This window comes from Pholcus phalangioides, unplaced genomic scaffold, assembly GCF_987345545.1.
Source record: "Pholcus phalangioides strain wild (caught in Gottingen) unplaced genomic scaffold, Ppha-v1.0 ptg000032l_1, whole genome shotgun sequence".
Taxonomy (NCBI): Eukaryota; Metazoa; Arthropoda; class Arachnida; order Araneae; family Pholcidae; genus Pholcus; species Pholcus phalangioides.
The window spans coordinates 1,971,563-1,994,834 of record NW_028301622.1 but is presented as its reverse complement, the minus strand read 5'-3'; the positions used below and the strand labels follow the sequence as shown (position 1 = coordinate 1,994,834).

Below are 23,272 nucleotides of genomic sequence, written 5' to 3'. Positions count from 1 at the left end.
GGACAGTGCCGAAGACTCATATTCTAATCTATGTAGAAAGCTTTGTCATTGCTCAAACAAGCTAAGGGCCGTATTCACCGACATGGTGTTTAAACTGTAGTCACAATTTTTGGATAAGAGATCAACATTGATTGGTTAAAAACCTGAATTTAACCAATTTCCGTGTCGATCTCTTATCAAAAATTGTGACTAGTTTAAACTATGTCGGTGAATACCGCCCTAAAGAGTCCAAATGTACAATCAATAAGGGGCCACTCAAGTATTACGTAAGCAGATTTTTAGCCATTTTTTACCCCCCCCCCCCTTGTCAGCAAAATTTCGTCAGCAGCTGAGAATATTTCATATCTTCAAAAAGGGTGGTTGATGACGTAAGCAACCTTCAAACCCCCCTACCCCCTTGTCATCGGAAGTCAGCAAATCCGAAACCCCTCCCCCCCCCCTCGATGCTGACGTAATACTTGAATGACCCCTAACCACACCACCAAAGCTGTTCTATGGCGTGAACTACAACTAAATGTGTAGGTTTAATCATTAATTTCGTTAACCAGGGTAGTATCTTCCCTTTCTTTTCTTTCAAACCGAGCACAACTCAGATCTATCACCATATATGGGCGGTTTACTACCTAGTGTGCCAGAACTGTGTGTATCTAACAGTCTAACTGCGTATGTAGTGTTTGATTTTTCAGCGCCGCCATCTATATTTCAGATGTGAAGTGAGTGTTATGATTGAATTACATTTGTACTGTTTGTAGGTCTGTGGCGAGACTTTTTAAAAGGGGAGATTGGCTCGCATTCTTCTTTGAAGTTGGGAACCACAGAAAACCAACTTCAGCCGACCACCACTGTGACGATGGTAGGGTTCGAACCCGAGACTGTCACTATGACTACTCGACCACTACAGCGGCTAAGAGTATCTTCCTGCGTCCTACGTGAATAGTCCTCAAACTTTTCGCTGATCCTTAGGAAGGACGATAAGAAATTTTACAGTGATACCTCGGATAACGAACGAGGCATTCGTTATCCGTGGGTTTTGCGGTCGTATTTGACCCTCGGAAATGTTATTCATCTTTCATACGATTCACGAGGGCGAAATTGCTTTAATGTGACCCTCCGAGACGATATTCAGCTTTATACGATCCCCCGGAAGTTACTTTTTCAATCCTTTTAAGACGTTATTCAGCTGTCAAAGAAGTTATTCAGCTTTATGATATCCCCGGAGGAAGGAAATACCTGCACTATTCCCCCCTTTCATATGACCCTCACCTCGAAAACGTTATTCAGCTTTCATTCAACCCTCGAAGACATTCAGCTTTTTATGAGTCCCCGAAGGAGTAACTCGGACCCTTTCACCGCCTTTTATATGACCCTAGGAGACGTTATTCAGCTCCATGACCCCAGAGAGCCGGCAAACATTCAACACGATACTTACACAACACGAAAATTGGAGAATCTGCCATTTCCACATAGTAATATGACAGCACCATACACGAAACACGCATGACTCTGACAATGTAAATACGTTAGGGCCACACATACGCTTCAAACACATGCAGGAATGCTTACGAATTGCATGCACGGTTAAGTAGCAGCAGCTTTCATGCAGCGCTGTGGTGGTCGAATGGTCATAATGACGGACTCCGCGAGGTCCAGGGTTCGAACTCCACCGTCGCCACAGTAGTGGTCGACTCAAGTGATTTTCTGTGGTTTTCAACTTCAAGGCGCGAATGCGAGCCGATCTCTCCCCCTTTAAAAATTCTCGCCACAGAGAACAACAGACAGACCTACAAACCAAACAGTACAAATGTAATTCAATCATAACACATCGCTCACTTCACTTCTGAAATATAGATGGCAGTACTGAAAAACCAAAAAACACAACACTGCATACGCACTCGGACTATTAGACAGGCGCGCACACACAGCTACACTTCCGGCAAAACTCACTAGGTAGTGTAGCAAATCGCCCATAGATGATGGGTGATAGACCCGAGTTGTGCCAGCACCTCCTAGAGATAGGCCTCTGCACTGGTTGCCATAAACGTCATTCAGACTACCTAGCAAGTTTTCCACATTTTGAAACACAGCATCCTATTTTGTTTCTTCTTATTTTGGCGTAGAATCTTCCTCATTGGCTCACAAATACAGCATAGTGATTGGATGTGGGGCATAGAAATCACCAATTCTGAGCCCGATAATTTCTTTTCCGCACAACGGTGAGAGCAGGCAATTTTTTCCCTGAATATTCTGAGGGAAAATGGACTACTTACTGACGTCACAAGCAGCGTGCGGAGGCCTTCTTCCTCTTGGAGGTGCTGGTTGTGCTCGGTTAGAAAGAAAGAAAAAAGCAGCTTTCATACGTCCCTTGTAAACTTTATTCTTTTTTTTTCAAACGACCCTCAAAAATTATTATTCGGCTTCAATACAATCCTCGTAGACGTTATTCAGCTTTTCCATGGCCATCAAAAAAGTTATTCAGCTTTCATACAACTCTCGAAGACGGTTTTCATGCGACCTTCGAGGACGTTATTCATTTTTTAAGGGTCTCGAAGATGTTATTCAGCTTTTTATCTCAACTACAAAAGCTGTCCTGGGCAGTAATACAGTCAGTTTCTGCCCCAATGCACAACGAATCTTCTAAAAAAAAAGTATTCGGCTTTAATACGGTCCTCGAAGACATTATTCAGCTTTCTTATAACCATCAAAGAAGTTATCCAGCTTTCTTATAACCATCAAAGACTTTATCCAGCTTTTATACGACCCTCAAAGACCTACGAAGGTTTTTAACAACTGGCTGTTGCGAAGATATATTTCGGAAAGAGAAAAAATGCAACTGCCCCTGCGGGGAATCGAACCCACGTCCTTTCACTTTCCGGGTGAACGCCCTAGACCACTTGTATAAGTCGCCATCTGGTGGCAACGTCAGCAGTTGTGAGCTTGGCCTGAGTCTGGTCCGGCCGTCCATGTACGGTCCCTTTCAGTGTACACGAGCTCCAAGGAAAGATTGAGAGATTCTGTGCCTCTGTAGTCTAGTGGTCTAGGGCGTTCATCCGGAAAGTGAAAGGACGTGGGTTCGATTCCCCGCAGGGGCAGTTGAATTTTCTCTCTTTCCGAAATATATCTTCGCAACAGCCAGTTGTTAAAAACCTTCGTATGGTAGTGGAGAGTGACGTCATCCTTGTATGCCTCAAAGACCTCTTTCACACCACCTTCGACAATGTTTTCTTTTTTACTGCTTCACATGAACCACCAAAGTTGCCCTGGGCAGTGGAATAACCCTCAAGCCGGAAAGGTTCTGCACCAATGCGACAACCACCTTCCCACAAATGTCGGATTCATTTCATCCATCGTCACATTTTTTTCAAAATTTTATACATCATTTGATGAAAATTCAGAATCCATATTGAAATCAAGTAAATGCGATCTACCGCGAGAGTTTTGTCGGTCAAATATACGCAGGAAATTTTTGATCTGATATTTCCAATTATACAAAGAGTCACCAGGTTTAATCTCGAACCAAAAAGCATTAATGGTTTCTCATGGATCGAAACTGAATAGAGGGAAATTCCCTGATCCGAATTGCAAATCATTTAGGTACTTTTTCCTCCGTTTTCGGAATTCGATTAACAAAAAAATCCCCGGAAAAAATAAATCTTTGCATTTTTTGAATGGAACTCAATTCGTGAATCGTGGGAAAATTTTCCCTTGTTGGAGAAACGGGAGAGATATTTCGGTATCATTTCCGGATATTCCTATATGTATAATTCACGGAAACTCTCGTGCGAATGCAAGAGGTGGAATCTGAAACGACGAATATGGAATAACTTAGCATACATTAATAACTCCTTTCGTGTACGCCACTGAGTATTGTGCTGAAAAAGTGTGCAATGTGTCTATACATATCGAAGCTTTTGATCTTGCATAATTCCGAGAATTTCATATCAACACCGTCTTTCCGACTTGTTTTTTTGTGTTGTTATAAATTATTAATAAACTTCAATAAAATCTCACTTTGAAATTCTAATTTATTCCGACACTATCGAAATCGATCGTCTTTCGTTGACATCCATTTACGTGTCGCATATCTTTTTATTTATTTATTTTTTCCAGATGGCAGCAGGTCTTCAGAAGTCACTGGCGCCCTCAAGCGGAGTATCTTGTCCAAGCTGACATCGCAAGAAAAATCTGCAGCTGGAAAGAGTTCGTCTACGAGTCCGCCGACTACTGTATCGTTCCAGTTGAGGCTGGAGAAACTACTCCAAGAAGTAAGAAATTATAAGTTTCCTTGGCTGCCTACAGCTGTAACTATTCATGAGAAAATCCATGGAACTTTATAAAATCTGAATAAACATAATACGCTACTGGATGCGGGAATGAATGAACGCACGAAACTTTTGCCACTGGACTTATCCCATTGCCGAGATCTCTTCCAGCCCAGCTTCGTGGCAGAGTCCGAAACACTGTTATTTTTCAAAAAAAAAAAAAAAAAACCCACAAAATTTTTACAGCATAGTTTCCTCGGACAATTGGGTACTGTCACGATTAACAAATTTTGTGGTGATTATAGACGAGATGGGATTGGGAGTTGGAGACAAGTTTCTGGGTTTCGTTAAAGACTGAGAATGTACGCGCATTAGAATGGAAGTGTATTTTAAAAGTAATTGGAGGCCCCCCCCCCCCTCATGCCATCTCATCTGTTATCTTACACTTGCCATATTAACAACGAAATGAGAATCTTATTGTGAAATATGAAATATCCATCGGAGCGAGTCATCTCTCGCTTAACACCTTGTTGGTGAGCAAATGGGTTGAGTTGACTCGCTCCGGTGGATTCGATGAAAATATACAAAATAGAAATATTGTGTGGGGGGAATATATACAATTACAAATCACTTTATTCGGTGAGCAACATGAATACGACAATATGAGTACGCACGTGTGTTGTGAACATGAGATGCATGAAGAACTTGGATAGAGGAAAGAGAAATACGCATACATATATGTATAACTGCCAGGTCGAGTCGTCTCAACTCTAAACCTATCTTGGTGAGCACTTGTACAAATGGGGGATTGTCAGGAGAGAGCCTTAGCTAAGGATCAGCTTCGGTCTTGTTGTTTTGGTTGACTCGCTCTGGCTAGTTACATTTATTAAAGAAGAACATGAATAATATATATATACTAGCTATAATACCCGGCGCTGCCCGGGTTTTCTTCAATGAGGCTTTTTTGGATCACGTGATATCTCCCTCTCCTTTTCTTGAGGGACATACAAACCGTGTCCAAGATTAACCAATATGGCGACCTGCGCGATTCATGAAATAAACAAATCTAGATTTACACAGAAACGTAGAAATGAATGTATATTTTTCTTTTTTTAAGGGGCGCTAGGTATTTCGATCCCCTCCCCCCCCTGAACTTCAAGTTATCCATCTGTCTGTTCCAGCTTCCAAAAATCCTTAGTTAAAGCTGTGGAATTTTTTCGATGCACTTTTCACGGGCTCATAACTAATTTTAAAATATCCTAACCCACACGAATTTATGCAAATAAATATCAAAAGAGACAACATGGAGACATTAATTTTCATACTTGAGAAGATATAAATGAAATCAATGATATTGCTCGAATATCCAACTCAAAAGCATAGGTTTGGCTAATTACTTCGTATTTTAATCTCCTGGGCTTCGTATAACTCTAATACAAATACAACGCCACAACAGGCAAATTGCCCAACGAGGCGGCTGACTTAATAACATCATGGATCCCCGAGCCCCTACCTACTACTGCTACACCACAAATTCCCCCCCCCCTCGCGGAACCCCCGAACGAATCGGTAAATGCGGGAATGTGCGTGTACGTGTAGTGCAACCTGACGTATAGTTTGTTTCTGTGTAATGCTTGTTGTGTGTAGTGCTGTCATCTGCCACCAGTTTTACTAACTATGAGTGAAGTGTTATGGTTGAATGATTTACCGTTGTAGGACTGTTGCTCTCTGTGGCGAGACTTCAACGGGGAGATCGGCTCGCATTTGCGCCTTGAAGTTGGGAACCACAGAAAACCAACTTCAGCCGACCACCACTGTGGGGTTCGAACCCGGATCCTCGCATCACGAGTCCGGCACTATGAGCACTCGACCACCACAGCGGCTAAGCGAACTGAATATTTCAAAAATCGAGTATTTAATACAATTTTTAAAATTATTGATGGGGCGGAAAATCCCACTAATTTCCGCATTTCTACAGTAAAATCGACAATTTTAGCACTGATTTCTATGAGGATCACCCTTTTCCTGACTCTTAAAGCGATGCTGATGATGATTATGACGTCTATTCAAAAAGCCTCATTACTGAGAGTATATTGAAAATGTGGCAAACCATTATAAAGGCATAAACTATTATACATATACTAACAGGATTAAAGAAGTGACAAACCGTTGTAAAGGCATATACACGTCTGAAACGCATTGCTAGGGAACCACGGTAACCAAAGTAAACGTTCGGAAAGTGATTGTTGAGGCCCAAAAACCATTGTTGCCGGACAATTTTTCTGCCCATTTGGGGCATTTGCCCTGGTCTGACGAAATTTTAAAGTATCCTATCGTTCAAGTCGGGTCCCATTTGGTATATATGCAAAATTTGGCGACGATCGATCTAAAATTGTAGATTTGTATAGAGAACATACAGACACACAGAAAATCAATTATATATATATAGATATATATGTATCTATTCTATATCTATTCTATAATATAAAATCACAAACAAACTCGAAAAGGGCCTGTTGCTAAGCAACCGAGTGACGGAAGTGGGTGAAATTTTTGAGTGACGGAAATCTGTTACGGAAGTGGGTTCGATTAATATATCGATATGATATCATATATCATACATCGATATGATATCATATATCATATATCGATATGATATCATATATCATATATCGATATTGGGTCGATATTCACATATCGGGACCCATTTGACCCATCGGGACCATGTTATGTGCATGTACCAAGAGGCTCCTACATCCTACAGCAGAGCCCTTAGGCTGGAATTTAGATTTCGAGCCCCCAAACCAGCTTTTCAGGGCCCCTCTGTGATTAATTTATAGTGTGAAAAATTAAAAAGTGATAAGAATCGTTGTGGCCTCTGTCAGCCCTTCCTTTGCGGGGGGGGGGGGAGGTCCATGCCGAGAGGTATATATATATATATGTATAATATACACACACAACAGCAGTGCTCCCAACACAGGGTCGGGGTGCCCGGGGAAGATTTCACGTATAAGTAAAAAGTTTTCATTTCCAGGGGCCCTTGATGGATCTCATTGTTTTCTTGCTGCTTTAACGTTGAAAAATTTCGATAGTGGAAGCAAAAGATATATCCAGTCTGGGGCCCCACCAAAAGTATGCGAATTGGTGTCCCGGGTAATTGGTTGGGGGGTCCTGGATTTTATTCGTTGGTAAAACGAATACAAATGAAAATTTTTCATGGTACTCGCTCCGTGGGATGGCCGACAAGCTTCCAAGTCGGGGCCCATGTTTACAGGTTTCATTTTGGGTGCCCTGGATTTTATTTGTTGGTAAAACGAATACAAATGAAAATTTTTCATGGCACTCGCACCGGGGGATGACCGACAAGCTTCCAAGTCGGGGGCCCCATGTTTACAGGTTCTATTTTGGGGGCCCTGGACGAATCTCATTCTTTTCTGTTGTAGAATTCGCAACAGCCGAAGCCCGAGATAAAGCCAGTCTGGGGCCCCACCAAAAGTATGCGAATTGGTGTCCCGGGTAATTGGTTGGGGGCCCTGGATTTTATTCGTTGGTAAAACGAATACAAACGGAAATTTTTCATGGCACTCGCTCCGGGGGATGACCGACAAGCTTCCAAGTCGGGGGGCCCCATGTTTACAGGTTTCATTTTGGGGGCCCTGGATTTTATTCGTTGGTAAAACGAATACAAATGAAAATTTTTCATGGCACTCGCTCCGGGGGATGACCGACAAGCTTCCAAGTCGGGGGCCCTATGTTTACATGTTTCATTTCGGGGGCCCTGGATTTTATTCTTTGGTAAAACGAATACAAATGAAAATTTTTCATGGCACTCGCTCCGGGGGATGACCGACAAGCTTCCAAGTCGGGGGCCCTATGTTTACAGGTTTCATTTTGGGGGCCCTGGATTTTATTCGTTGGTAAAACGAATGCAAATGGAAATTTTTCATGGCACTCGCTCCGGGGGATGACCGACAAGCTTCCAAGTCGGGGGCCCTATGTTTACAGGTTTCATTTTGGGGGCCCTGGATGAATCTCATTCTTTTCTGTTGTAGAATTTGCAACAGCCGAAGCCCGAGATAAAGCCAGTCTGGGGCCCCACCAAAAGTATGCGAATTGGTGTCCCGGGTAATTGGTTGGGGGCCCTGGATTTTATTCGTTCATAAAACGAATACAAATGAAATTTTTTCATGGCACTCGCACCGGGGGATGACCGACAAGCTTGCAGGTCGGGGGCTCCATGTTTACAGGTTTCATTTCGGGGCCCTGGATTTCATTCGTTGGTAAAACGAATACAAATGAAAATTTTTCATGGCACTCGCACCGGGGGAAGACCGACAAGCTTCCAAGTCGGGGGGCCCCATGTTTACAGGTTTGATTTTGGGGGCCCTGGATGAATCTCATTCTTTTCTGTTGTAGAATTTGCCACAGCCGAAACCCGAGATATAGCCAGTCTGGGGCCCCACTAAAAATCTGCGTATTGTGTCCCCGCTACTGGATGTGGGGCCCTGGATTTTATTCGTTGTAAAATTGATAAAAATGAAAAATTCTCACAGGGGGGGGGGGGTGTCCGACAAGCTTGCAGGTCAGGGCTTCATGGAAATGTTGGCAGGTTGTAATTCGGTGCCCCTGAATGTATCTCATTGATTTTTGTGGTTTAACATTGTAAAATTTGCAACACATTGGTAGCCCAAGATATATCCAGTGTGGGGCCCCACTGAAATTCAGCGAATTGAATCTGGGGACCCCCATGGGGAAGTTTTCTGAGGATACTTGATGAATCTCATTTGTTTTTTGTTGCTTTATTATTATTTTCATTAAAATTCGCTTCTTCAGTAGGCTGGTGCTTTCACACGTCCCTTTCCCCTTTTCCATAGCACGCTGATGAAGTGGGACGAAATAAACAAGATATGTCCGGGAGAGAAGTGGGGGGGGGGGGTTGGCCGCCAAAGGCGGCAGGGGGGCAGAGCCCCCCTAGTATATATATAAATAAATAATATATGCGCGTTACTACAGCTGATTACGGGTATATAGAAATTACATGTAATGGAGTGCGGTTTCAGTAGGACTGTCTCTGTGCCGAATGCAACATATTTTTCTCAAATGTAAAGCACAACTTATTTTATTTCCATTACGTGTGCATTTAATCAAGCCCACAGGCTGGCTCTTTCGTGAATTTTATCCAGATTTCAAAGCTATTTATTGTGTTTTATGGTTCCTATTTCACCCCCAAAAAACAGCATTTTATAGAACCAGAAAAAGCAATCCTTTGAGAAAAGTTTATGCACTCTTCACAGTACACGTTGAATTTGCCGGGTGACTTTTTTGGGGCATTCATTCGCCCTGCAATCCACCAAGCGTTACTACAGCTGATTCCGGGTATATTTGTAAACTCGGTTGTTCATTAACACCCGTATAGAACGACAAAAGCCTTGAAAATTCAACTCTCCAGTAGATTTTAAATGTTGACATTTTACGCTGAGTCATCGCCAAAAGTGCTAAGGAGATGGCATGTGTGACCCTACCTTTAAAATGAATAGTGTTCAATGCCGTACCATATATGCAGGGTGCTTCAGAACTCATGAGCAAGTAGTGATAGTGCAATCTTCGTCTCGGAAATCCATGGCCATTACGCGAGCAGTGAACCGCTAGGATGGCACTGTCATTGGACGCAGAAAGCGCCGATTTTACCACTTATCACAATTTCTATCGGGGATTGCGGAAGAGATGTCTGTTTCCAAAAATCAGGAAAAGACGGACATGCATTTCATGTATATTGTTGCGAATAGGAATGCTCTGGAAGCTCGGGTTACTCTTGGTGTATTTTCCTGCAAGACGCGCCCCATATAGAAAAACCTTAGAGCGGTTGCATCGGTGTCTGTGCAAAACGGGCTTTTTGAGACTTTCTTTCATACCTCCTGGCACGTTCTGCATTCTCTTGGTTCACTTTACATGCACCACGTAAACATTCCTCTGGGGAGTTTCTAACGAACTGATACGCGCAGAAACGCGTTAACCATGCATACACATTCCCAACGGTTTTTATTTTTAATGTTTGGTGCCGCATGATATATCTGATACCTGAGGACAATGAGCCGATTTTGTTATATAGCGATGTGGCCTGGGCATCTCTCGGTTTGACAGTCCTTGCGCCAAAAACAAACTTAAATGTTATCCAGGGTTGCCAACCGTCCTCTTTCAGGAGGACATGCCTGCCTTTTTGATGTCATTCAACCGTCCTCCTATGTTTCACAAAATTCACTTTTTGTCCTTTTCAAGTTTCCAGAAGAATTTTTCTTTTTTTCCTGTGGGAATTTTTTTTCTCCAGTTTGAAACACATGTCTTCATTGAAATGAGTGTTTTTGCATTTTCCCCCCGCACGCGTCCCCTACTTTGGTTACCGTGGTTCCCTAGCAATGCGTTTCAGACCTGTATATGCCTTTATAATGGTTTGCCACTTTTTCAATCTTCCCAGTTATGAGAGCTTTCGAATAGACATCAGCATCACTTTGAGGGACAGGCAAAGGATGATCCTCATAGAAATCAGTGTTAAAATTGCCGATTTTAATTGTAGAAATGCGGAAATTTGGTGGGGTTTTCTGTCACATCAATAATTTTAAAAATTGTATTGAATGCTCGATGTTTGAAATATTGAGTTCGCTTAGAGATACGAAGCCCAGAAAATCAAATATGAAGTAATTAGCCGGACCTACTTTCGAGTTGGATATCCATACAATAACATTGATGTCAACTTTTTACATTTATATCTTTCAAGCATGAAAATTAAGTTGTTTGTATTGTCTTTTAATATTCAACTGCATAAATTCATGTAGTTTAGGATGTTTTAAAATTAATTATGGGGGCCCTTAAAGTAAATCGAAGAAATTCCACAACTTTAAGCATTTTTGGAAGCAGAAACAGGCAGATGGGTAACTTGAAGTCCAAGGGGTGTGGGGGGGGAGAAATCGAAATACCTAGCGCACATTAAAAAAGGAAAAACTACTCATTTCTATGTTTCTTTAATCTAGATTTGTTTCTTTGAGTCCCGCAGGAAGTCGCCATATTGGTTAACTTAGACACTGTTTGCGTGTCCCTCATAGAAAGAGGGAGATATCACGTGATCCAAAAACCCTCATTGAATAATAAAAAACCCGGGCAGTGCCGGCTAGTCAAGTGATATTCGCTATTGTTACGCATAAGCTATTCTAAACCATTTATTTCTTAGTTTTCGACTTATTGTACTTTCTGTTTTCGATATTTGTATGTGCACACCTATATATTCTCGTTTGTGAAGTGAAATTTTAACCACTTCTTTTTTAACGATTTCCGAGGTATCGTCGGTTATTACCGTTCTCATAACGACCACTCTTAGTGATGAGCCCGCTAGTATTTCTAAGCTTCCTACAGCTTCAACGACACACCACCAGGGCGGGAATTGCCTCAGCGATATAACAGCACTGTATAAATATACTCAACCAATTATCCACATGAGATTAAATTGCTTCAGAAATAAGTTAGAGAAATTAATGTATTCATTTATTAATGTGAAAGTTACTCTTTTAATCTACTTCAAATATTAAACGTTTGATAGTTATTATAAAATCCCTAGCTATAATACCCGGCGCTGCCCGGGTTTTCTTTAATGAGGCTTTTTGGATCACGTGATATCTCCCTCTTTCTTTGAGGGACATGCAAACCGTGTCTAAGTTGACCAATATGGTGACTTCCTGCGCGAATCATGAAATAAAAAAATCTAGATTCAAAGAAACGTAGAAATGAATATTTTTTTCCTTTTTTAAAGGGTTGCTAGGTATTTCGATTCCCCCCGCGAACTTCAAGTTATCTATTTCTGCCTGTTTCTGGTTCAAAAAATGCTTAATCAAAGCTGTGGAATTTTTTCGATGTACTTTTTACGGGCCCATAATTAAATTTAAAATATCTTACCCCCACATGAATTTATGCAGTTTGAATAGCAAAAGACAATACGGAGATATTAATTTTCATGCTTGAGGAGATATAAATAAAAAGTTGAAATCAATGTTATTGCACTCAAAAGTAGGTCCGGCAAATTACTTCATATTTAATCTCCTGGGCTTCGTATATCTCTATGCGAACTCAATATTTCAAAAATCGAGAATTCAATACAATTTTTAAAATTACTGATGTGGTGAAAAACACCAACAAATTTCAGCATTTCTACAGTAAAATCGCCAATTTTAACACTGATTTCTATGAGTCTCACCCTTTTCCTGACGCTCAAAGCGATGCTGATGATGATTATGACATCTATTCAAAAAGCCTCATTACTGAGAGTATTGAAATGTAATTGTATTGAATAGTAGTATTGTGTAGTATCGAAAGTATTGGCAAACCATTATAAAGGCATAAACTATTATACATATACTAACAGGATTAAAGAAGTGACAAACCGTTGTAAAGTCATAAAAACGTCTGAAACGCATTGCTAAGGAACCACGATAAACAAAGTAAACGTTCGGAAAGTGATTGTTGAGGCCCAAAAACCATTGTTGCCCGACAGTTTTTTGCCCATTTGGGGCATTTTCCCTTCTCTGACGAAATTTTAAAGTAGCCTATCGCTCAAGTCGGGTCCCATTTGGTATATATGCAAAATTTGGCGACGATCGATCTAAAATTGTAGATTTGTATAGAGAACATACATACACACACACACAGACAGACAGACAGAAAATCAATTTTATATATATAGATTTAAATTTTTGATTGCTCCTGTTAAACGGAAAAATTAACATCACGAGCAGCACAATCATTTCATCATTCGATAAATTAAAAAAATATAATATTAGGGATGTGTAAGAGTCGGCAATTTCCTATACACAACTATTATATTATACATGGTAATTTTTATATCGGGAAATAAATTTATTTTTATATAAATATTAAAAATAATCAATTTTAACTAAAAATTAGTCGAAACTGAATATTTGGCGTGAACAAATTTCACATTAATTAAATTACTATAAATAGCAGATACAGTACTAATGTCTGTCATAAGAATACGCATATTTGTATGAGATGCATGTAACTTCATGTTAATTAAATCGTTTTCAAATTATAGTGAGTTCTTAGTTATTAAATTGAAAACAATGATTACTTTTCATGACGGACTACAATTTCAGTAAAAAAAAAAGTTTAAAAAAAGCGGATATGGATGTTTATACTTTCATTTCAACATCAAACAATCGGATCGTATTTCAATCAACCGGATGAGTCTTAAAACAAAAAAAGGGAGCCAATCAACGAGATGCAGATCCATTAAGTGATGAATCACTAAATAGCACTCGTGTTAATTAGCAAAGAAGAAGTGTGGGAGTCTTTAAATAAAGATCACCCATTTTATCTTGTAATTTTCAATGAAAAAGGGATTTCTTTGCTGAATCTTTATGGGTTATACATAAAATTAATGTCGACAATTGCTTGGCATGGAGTTGTAAAATGCGAAATATCTCTAATGGATGTTTTGTCTCCTTAGTCGATAGTAGTTTATACTTCACTTACAAATACCATAGCAGACAAAATATCAAACGAAGTGACTGAAAAAAGATGTGCATAGAAATATGGTTGTCGAATAAATATCTAAACTATGTATATATAAAAAATAGAGCAACCCAATAAGAGCAAAATAAAAATCAATAATTATGATGACACGGTGATTCAGAAAAGGTGGAAAAATCGTTAAGAGGTGATAGCACACAACAATACAATTGTCTTAGAAGAATGCATGGTCTAACACATAGTTTCCCAACCTTTTTGTCCCATCGCCCCCAACGCAATCTATCCCATAGGATCCTGTTATACCCGTAGCCTCTATCACCCCCCTGGAACATTCCATCGTCCCCCCCCAGGGGGCGTTAACGCCCACGTTGGGAATCACTGGTCCAACATGAAACGGCTGCTACACAAACGTTAAAACGGCATTCCCGTTGAAATTTATCGGGACGGAAAGAACACCATGCATGCAAATGTAACCTGGGGAAGAAGAAGAAACCGTATGCATCCGTTGTGGTAGTCTTCATTTGACCTACATCAGACCGGGAAGCAAGAAATGATCCCGTTTAGCACAGCGCGCAAATGTTTGTGGATTGGGCAACCGCCTGTGGAGGAAAACGCTCACCGTACATCCGCGCTGCCTCTGTGGTACTTCCGTTTGCAGCTTCGTAAATGAAATGCATGTTTGCTGCTTCAGTAGTACTAAAGTGCGCCAATATCCCGTACGTTACGACTGTTAGAACGGTTGCACACTGGAATATCTTCATAGGGCTGGCGTCCACGCCTTTTATTTACTGTGACGCAGCGCAGATTTGCATACGTTTTATTCTTGCCCAGGTTAGATTTGCATGCATGTGGTGGTCTTTTTCTTCTGATAAATTTCAACAGGACTACCGTTTGAACGTTTGCGAAGCTGCCGTTTCGAAACGCGGTAGCGCGCTTGCGTTTCATGTTAGACCATGTATTCTTTGATGACAATTGCTTGTATCGGTGTGTACTATCACCTCTTATGGGTTATTCAAGTATTACGTCAGCATCGAGGGGGGGGGGGGGGTCGGATTTGCTGACTTTTGATGACAAGGGGGGAGGGGGGTTTGAAAGTTGCTTACGTCATTAACCAACCCTTTTTGAAGACATGAAATATTCTAAGTTGCTGACGGGGGGGGGGGGTGTTTGGTCAGTCAAAAAACGGCTGAAAATCTGCTTAAGTAATACTCGAATGGCCCCTTAAAGTTTTTCCCATCTTTTCTGAATCACCCTGTATATTGCTCGTAATCCCCGTTCACCTACGTGTATACTCGCCGTACTTACAAACAGGACTTTTTTCGAATATAGTTATCAGTGAGGAGTCCCTATTATCAGGATCCCTATGTAATCGCATTAAACGGCGTGGACTGTATCTCCTTGATGTGGAGTTAATTATAGATGATAATTTGAATTATTTTTCGTATGTCAAAGAAGCTGACTCCTTGGCAAGTCTAAGAGCAGCCTGGTGTGGTCAATTTGATGGTTTTGATAATTTTTTTTTTTTTCAAAATCCGACCAAATTTATACGACAGTCTGTATTTCCTTCCGTTTAATTGGCTCAAAACTAGTTCAGTCAGAGAAAAGTCATTTAACACTGAAACCATTTCCTGACGATTCAATGATTGTTTCTGAATCTAAATCTGAAGAAAAAAAAATATAAATCCCAGACTCTAAAAACCGTAAAACAAAGAAAATTCCTGAGGAAAAACGTTCCTTGTTCTGTTCTTTTTCTTTCAGACACTACTAACCATGTTTCTGCTCCACTTTGTGTTAGTTTTCATTCCTGGGATTCCTTTTTGGCGAGAAGAAGAAGAAGAAGAAAAAAAAAGAATCCTAATCCGTCGGGAACAGGAGAAATGATCGCTTCTATCGGGAAGATTGGGATACAAAAAAAAGGAGGAAAAATAAAATAGTGGAGCCCTGGTTTTGGAAATGGCACGTGATCTAATTTAGGCTGAAGTTTTATTAGGCTGCTGGGATTAGAAATATTCTGTGTAACAACTTTGAAGTTTCCAAGACCTCCCCACACTCGAAATAACATTGGGATTGTATCGATTCCCGTAAATACAGGTAGGATAGAAATAACCTTCCATGTGTACTTATGCTACGTTTCTATATAAAGCACTCTTTTATTACACACGAAATGCTGGAAACGTGTAATTTTTGGAAACTTAAATTACTTCAATTTAAAATGCGATATCAAGTATGAATAAAGCATCTGGGTCCAAAGTTATCGGCTTAAAAAGAAACCCAATTTTCGTTCATTGAAAATGATTATTTTGAAAATTGAAATTTTCTGAATATAAATGACGTGATTTGGAATTTTTGTTAGGAAATATTCGCTATCTGTAATGAGTTTTGTTTTTGGAATTCATTTCTGTGTAAAAACTAAAGCTTGAACGTTGGAACGCAGCAATATCTGTTGTTTTTACACTATTTCGTGACCCCTACAAAAAAAAAAGGTTATTGATGATGTCGATCACATATTAGGAAAACCTAATTTACCGTGATCACTGTATACAGTGTTACATATCGGGCATACGTACCGCGTGATTCAGATCTCTCGTAGACAAAAATTTAAGAACTAATAAAAAAAAATGCACAGAACGCAACTTCTCCATACAAATGCGCGGTCGTAAACGCAAGAGATGGTGCTGTCATTAAACGTTCGTTTCGTCTCTTATTGTCATGACAAAGTTATGCTCCTTTTGCGTGACGCAGAGGCAATTCATGCACACGTGATGCTTGATATAAGCAATATACTGAAAAAATCGTCAATGAATAAGACAAATACCAGGCTTGGTATTTCTTATTCGTTGACGATTCCCTGAGTATTAGGAAAAGTCATCTACTCTTCCGTATAAGCGATACGGAAATATAATGCACCATATAGGAAATTTATGCATACATGGTGCACCATATAGGCAGTTTATGCACACATGATGCAACCATATAGGAAACTTATGCTCACGATGGATCATATTGGCAATTTATTCATACATGATGCTTCGCAGAAGTCATTTTTGCACATGCGCTCATCATAGAGACAATTTATGTGCATGTAAGTTATCACAACGACAATTTATGCGCACGCGTTCATCAAACGGACAACGCTATGCACATTGACGTATCACAAAGAAATTATGAACACTAACGCACTATAGAGCCAAATTATGTACAATAACGCATCGCAGAGGCAAATTAGGGATTTCAACTCATCATAGAGGCAATTTATTCGGATGCCACTTTTAACGAATGCAAAATACACGCATTGGCACATCATAGAGGAAAATTTGTGCGCATTAAGGCATCAGAGACTATTTAATGCACATTTGACGCATCGCAGAAGCAAATAATGTACCTTCGACTCGTTACTGACGCCGGTCGTTCACTAAACTGTACTAGCGAAAACAAGTCCCGTGTATGCGCAAGATCGTTAGTCATGCGCATACGCGCGATTTGCTCCGTGACCTGGTTTCGTTCGTGGTAGCTTCCATTGAATGCCCGACCTGAGGCAATTTATGCACAAGCGACTCGTCGCAGAGGTGAATTATTTGCATGCTAGTCGTCACTGAGGCAATCTATGATTGGAGCTTCACAGGAAGTTTTGGGTACATTGATGCATCACAGTTCATCAAAGCATAAGAAAGTGTAGTTGGCAAATTATTTTGGCATTCTAATATTTAATAAATTCCTCTTTAACACGTATATAGTGCTGCGTGTTATTTTTAAAACGCATCGTAGAGAAAATTTTGAATGTAATTGTTATAATGTATTGGGATACACATCAATAATCTTTGTTGAAAATCACTGATTTCATTACAGTAAAACCTCTCTTTTGCGGACACCGACGGGATAAAAGAGGGATGACCGTTAATCTGGAGACTGAAATGCGTACATTTATCATACAAGTAGAAATTATGATTTGTCCGTAACAGAGGGGAGTGACCGCATCTGAGGAGTGTCCATAAAGAGGGGTTTCACTGTATAAATTCCATAATTCTTCATAGTATTTAAATAGTCTTTGAACTTATTTATATTTTAAGAAACCAACTAAGTTTTTTAAATGAAATGTAATATATTTATTTATTCAATGTAAAATATTTAATAAATTTTTGTGGTACGTTTTAAATTATTGTAATTAAGTTTTGAATCGGAATACCAATTTTTTTTTATTAGGAAGCACGCCTAATCTTGATTGTAACGAAGAACACGTTTCTAAAATTACTAAATTAATACAATTTCATTAATATAATTTCTGTGCACGATTACTTATTTGCATACAAACGCGATGGATAAATAATTTACATTATTTACTTAAATTCATAAAATTATACAAATTTATTTTGCGAGTAACTTGCTTGTTTTCTGAGTGAATTAAATTCGCATGCATTTGAATAAATATCTTAGCTATTGTTATTTTCCATATAGTAATTTCTATTTTTGGCTCGTCGAATTCATTTTAGTGGAATTACATTTTTACTATTTTTTTGTGGTTATAATGTAAAATAGTAATTAATGATAAAATTGTTTTTCGCCATTCAATATTCATAGTTTCCAATTCTTTGAAAGTCACATTCCTTCAAATTTTGATTACTCTTAATCGTTACAATTCCATCTTTCTTTGTTATTTTCTGTTTTCATTGAAATTTTTCTTCGATTTCCATCAATTTTATAATAACTAAAAAAAACTTGAAAATTAATAAATGATTTTTTTCCTTCATTTTCGCATTTACCAATTTTTCTGTTTTGCAAATATGATGTTTAATATTAAAAATTTTGCAACATTTTTAATTTAATTTTTTCGTATTTGATAATTTCTTTGTTTGAATTTTTCTACGAGAATTTTCGCAGTTTTCCCAATTTTAATGTATAATTGTTAGTGTTATTTTATTTGTTTGCAATGCTTCCATTCTCATTTTTCTCCCTACGTAAGCTTATGTAGTTGTTAAATTTTAATACTTGAAGAAATTAATTATTAATTTCTCCAACTTCATTTTTCGAAGTAAATTAAGTTTTTAATTCTAATATTTTTTTTTTAATATGTATATTTCACGTTGTAATTGAATTTTTCCTCGACTTAATTTTAGTTCACATTTATCATTAAAAAAAATTTTCACCCTAGAATTTGAAGTACTTTCTGTTACGAAATACAGGGTGATTAAAGTTCCCGTAGTCCGAGTAGTTTTTCTCAAAAACTGCTTTTCCGAATACAGCTAAATTTTTAGGATATCTTAATGAGACAATGGAAGAGAGATGTATGAAATGAAAAATTCAATTTTCGACCACTAGGTGAAAAAGTGGCACTTTTTATTGAATTTTTCTTTTTTCCATGGACCATATAGTGTATATATTCAAGTTTAAATGGAATAAGTCTACCAGAACGGACACTACGTAGGTCGTAGTAGTGTCAACATACTGACGGGTGCTAAATTGGTCTGAGCCGCGTCAGTATACTGAAACCACTCGGACCTACGTAGCGCTAGATCTGGTAGACTTATTCGATTGAAACTTGGTATATTTGCTATATGGACCATGGGAAAATGTGAAATTCAATTTAAAACACTTTTTCATCAAATTGGCCCTTCTTTACGGAAGAGAAACACACATACAAGAAAAAGGGGCGGGAGGGGGTACAATTGATCACCAAAAACTGTACTACATGATTCCTTGACAAAAACTTATACGGAGAAGTCATAATGCTCAAATTACCACCCGTTCGTAAATTTTTAATTTTTGACTAATATAATTTTGAATCGGTAAATTACGTTTGGAGGTTTCAAATTTTGAATTTTTTGGTTTTTCAACTTTTTAGAAATTTAATGTTATGTTGTACATTCTTTAGATATTTTTAATTTTTCATGTAAATGAATATTTTTTTAGTTTATAAAAAAAAAAACCACTTGGTGCTCATCAATTCGTAAGTAGTTTAAAAAATCATAAATATCAAAGAAATTAGTGTACGTACTTGAACGCGTGTGTGTACGGTTTGCAAAAAAGTTGTTTTCACAGACGGTTTTTTTCTATAAGAAAATAAGTTTTTTGTCTATAGAGGACGCTGCACAAGAGCAAATCACAGCAAATAAAATTCATGGAAAACGATGACCAGCTCAATTCTGAATTTCCCTGTTACTGGCACTTACATAAGGTTTTTATTATTATTTCTTATTTTATCACACATCCCAGTAGGCAGACTGCACTTACACTGGTAAGATTCAAAACTGGAAACATAAAAGAACATAAATCAAACAGAAAAACACTTCATATAAGGAGTAAAGTTAAAATCGTCCAAGGAAGAGAAGAATCCAGCATAGAGGTCCGTCGTTGAGAATAGCTTTGTCATCTGCAAGTAGTAAAATGGGAATGGGAGAGAAGACTTGAGCTATGTCATTAGTGAACAAAGAGAATAGAATGGGAACCAGCACAGATCCTTGGATGACGCCGCTTGGTACGGGGCGACTCGAACACAATGGAATCTGTCTGACAGTAGGACATGAATTGTCCTGACTATTTTACCAGGAACGCCTTATGGGCGTTCACTTTTTAAGGTTAACTTTTTAAAGGAATTGATCTGTCGATTTTATCGAATGCCTTATTAAAATCCACATAGATTACATCAACATTGTGACCTTCGTCGATAGATCTAGACCAACTGTCATGGGCGACTAGATGCTGAACAGGTAACGAGCGGCCCGGTATGAAACCATATTGTGTAGGAGGTATAAGATCCATCTCAATTGCATATGGAAGGAGGCGATTGGCAATACATCTCTTGAAATTTTGCAGGTGATGTCAGTCAAGGAAATCGGGTGATAATTGCATGGATTTGAAGTAGAACCCTTCTTTTTGTAGACCGGAATAATAATTGCGGAGTGCCAGGAATGAGGTATAATCTCACGGATGTATGTAAAAGTAGGAAAATCTGAGGAGCGGAGATATAACATCGGAAAGGAGTTTGAAGTAAATGCCTGGAACTCCATCGGGACCCGGGGATGCACTGGTGGAAAGAGAGGAAATAATGGACTGTATTGTCTGGGTATTGAACATGTCATTATGTCACATTAAAAAACGGATGATCTTCCGTGAGGTCACTGGAGGATGGGCATAGCCCTGTCTAACAGGACTGTAGGAACGAGAAAAGATGTCAATAAAGATATTAGCCTTATCAAGGTCTTCATATAAAGCCACCGGGGGGCTATTGGTGGATAAAGCCAACACCACCTAAAGATAAAAGGCCTCCGCAGTCTGCTTGTGACGACAGTAAGTTGTCCATTTCCCCTCAGAAATATTCAGGAAAAAAAATTTCTCTGCTCCTAACAGTATCATCGTTGTTGAAGTTGGTTTTCTGTGGTTCCCAACTTCAAGGCGCGAATGCGAGTCGATCTCCCCTTAAGAAAGTCTCTCCACCGAGAGCAACAGGCCTATAAAAACAGTACATGTATTCAATCATTACATTTCACTTCTGAAATATAGATGGCGACACTGAAAAATCAAACAACACTACATACGCACTCAGACTGTTAGGTACACACAGTTACACTTCCGGTACAACTCACTAGGTAGTAAAAAAAATATCGCCCATAGATAGTGATATACCTGAGTTGTACTCGATTGAAAGAAAGTATCATCCTTGTGTGAGGTAAAGAAATGATCGGGCTCAGAATTGGCGATTTCTATGCCTCGCATCCAATCACTATATTTGTGAGCCAATCAGGAAGATTCTACGCCAAAATAAGAAACGAAATGGATGCTGTGTTTCAAGATGTGGCAAACTTGCTAGGTAATCTGAATGACGTTTATGGCAAACAGTGCAGAGAGGTTTTGTATCTCTTGGAGGAGCTGATAAAACACTATTGGTGAAGTTGTTTTACCTCAGCTACGCATCACCGGCTGAAGCTTTGCAAACGTTTCGGACACAGAAAAGATTTAAGAAAAATTCAGATCCAAAAGAAAAATTCATATCCAAAATTACGACGTTTGCTTTTGTTTAGCACCCTCTATCGACGAAAAACTGAACTAGCTGTTTATTTTACGTACTAGAAAAATCCCCTATCGCCAGAATAATTCTTTTGCAAATCATATTCGAACGTACCAATTCCTTCAAATTTTATGAAATTTGAAACTATTCGTGAATTTATAGGACATTCTATAGTTAGTTTTGAGAACAGTATGAATTTTTGGAATATTTGTTTCAAATAATATTCAACTACATTTTATGCAATTCACCTAAACTTTCGCCGTGTAAAAGGTTAAAGAAGGCACGTTCTCCGCGTGTTGCAGCCGAAATGGAAACGTCAGCACCCGTATCAGTTGCAGGGACCAGCAGTGTTCGAGAGTCCGCCAGACGCTTGGGCTTACCACCATCCTCGATACGCAATATTATTCGTGGAATCCTTTATCTGTGCCTATACAGATAGCAGTCATCCCATGAACTTTTACCAGCAGATACCGCACCGTACAGAGGGAAGTATTTGCGAGGTGGGCTCCCTCCAAAATCGAACAGAATCCCAAATGAATCTTTAATATCTTGTGGACAGACAAAGCTCATTTTTCGCTTCATGGCGACGTTAATACCCATAACTATCTGGGTGACGTCTAATCCATGTGGGGTACACGCAGAAACCATTGCATTCCCACAAAATTGACAGCGTGGTGTCAGGGCCGTCTTAAGAGCATCATGGGCCCCCTGGCCAAGTGGTGTTTCTGTGGCCTTACCTGGTAAATTCTAGAAAACTTCAACCGAATCGAATTTTTGTGAGGCCCCCGGGTGGGCCTATGCATTAAGACGGCACTGTGTGGTGTGGGTTCACAGGTTCGTTCATCATAGGACCCTTCTGTGAAACGCAGTGCTCAGTAAATGGGTGGAAAATGGCTACGGTGAATGCGCAACGTTATTTAACGCTTCTGCGTGAGAAGGTCGTGTCATGTTTGCGTGAAAGAGATGCGCTTTCTACCGTCACGTTTATACAAGATGGAACAGCTAGTCACACAGCTAATCCGATCAAGGCACTCCTGATACAGACGTTCGAGGAAGACAAAATCATTAGCAGGCGTTGCAGGTTCCCATGGCCTTCTCGGTCTCCAGATTTGACACCGGCAGACTTCTGGTTATGGGGATATTTGAGATCCCGAGTGTATCTATCTGGTCCACCCAATCTGTCGGAACTGAAAGATGCGATCCGCCGAGAGGTGTCATGTATACTATACACCCGGACCTGCGGTACTCCGTCGTTGCTGGATTTGTGACTCGCCTGCAATGTGTTATCCCTTGTGGTGGTCGTCATGTGGAACACATGGTGCTGTAATAAACGTTTTGGAGGCATTCTGCTCTTTATTTGCGTATCTTTTCTTTTGACTTGTGTACGTCAGCGCCACATCGGCTGTTTTCGAGATTTTTCTCTATGCTAAAAAAATTCCCGTGACCTAAGAGTTGCTAACCCTGCAAATCGTTTCTTATTTTG

The 23,272-nt window shown here is 39.4% G+C and overlaps 1 protein-coding gene across 1 annotated transcript in view; it reads left to right on the top strand.

The window, feature by feature from the left end:
* The window catches only part of LOC149066212 (cadherin-like and PC-esterase domain-containing protein 1), a 238,295-nt gene that overhangs the window by 120,291 nt on the left and 94,732 nt on the right, over window positions 1–23,272 (top strand). The window contains exon 4 of the mRNA XM_089253078.1: window positions 4,108–4,262. Coding sequence (XP_089109204.1) covers window positions 4,108–4,262 — 155 coding nt within the window. The remainder of the gene's footprint in view (window positions 1–4,107; window positions 4,263–23,272) is intronic.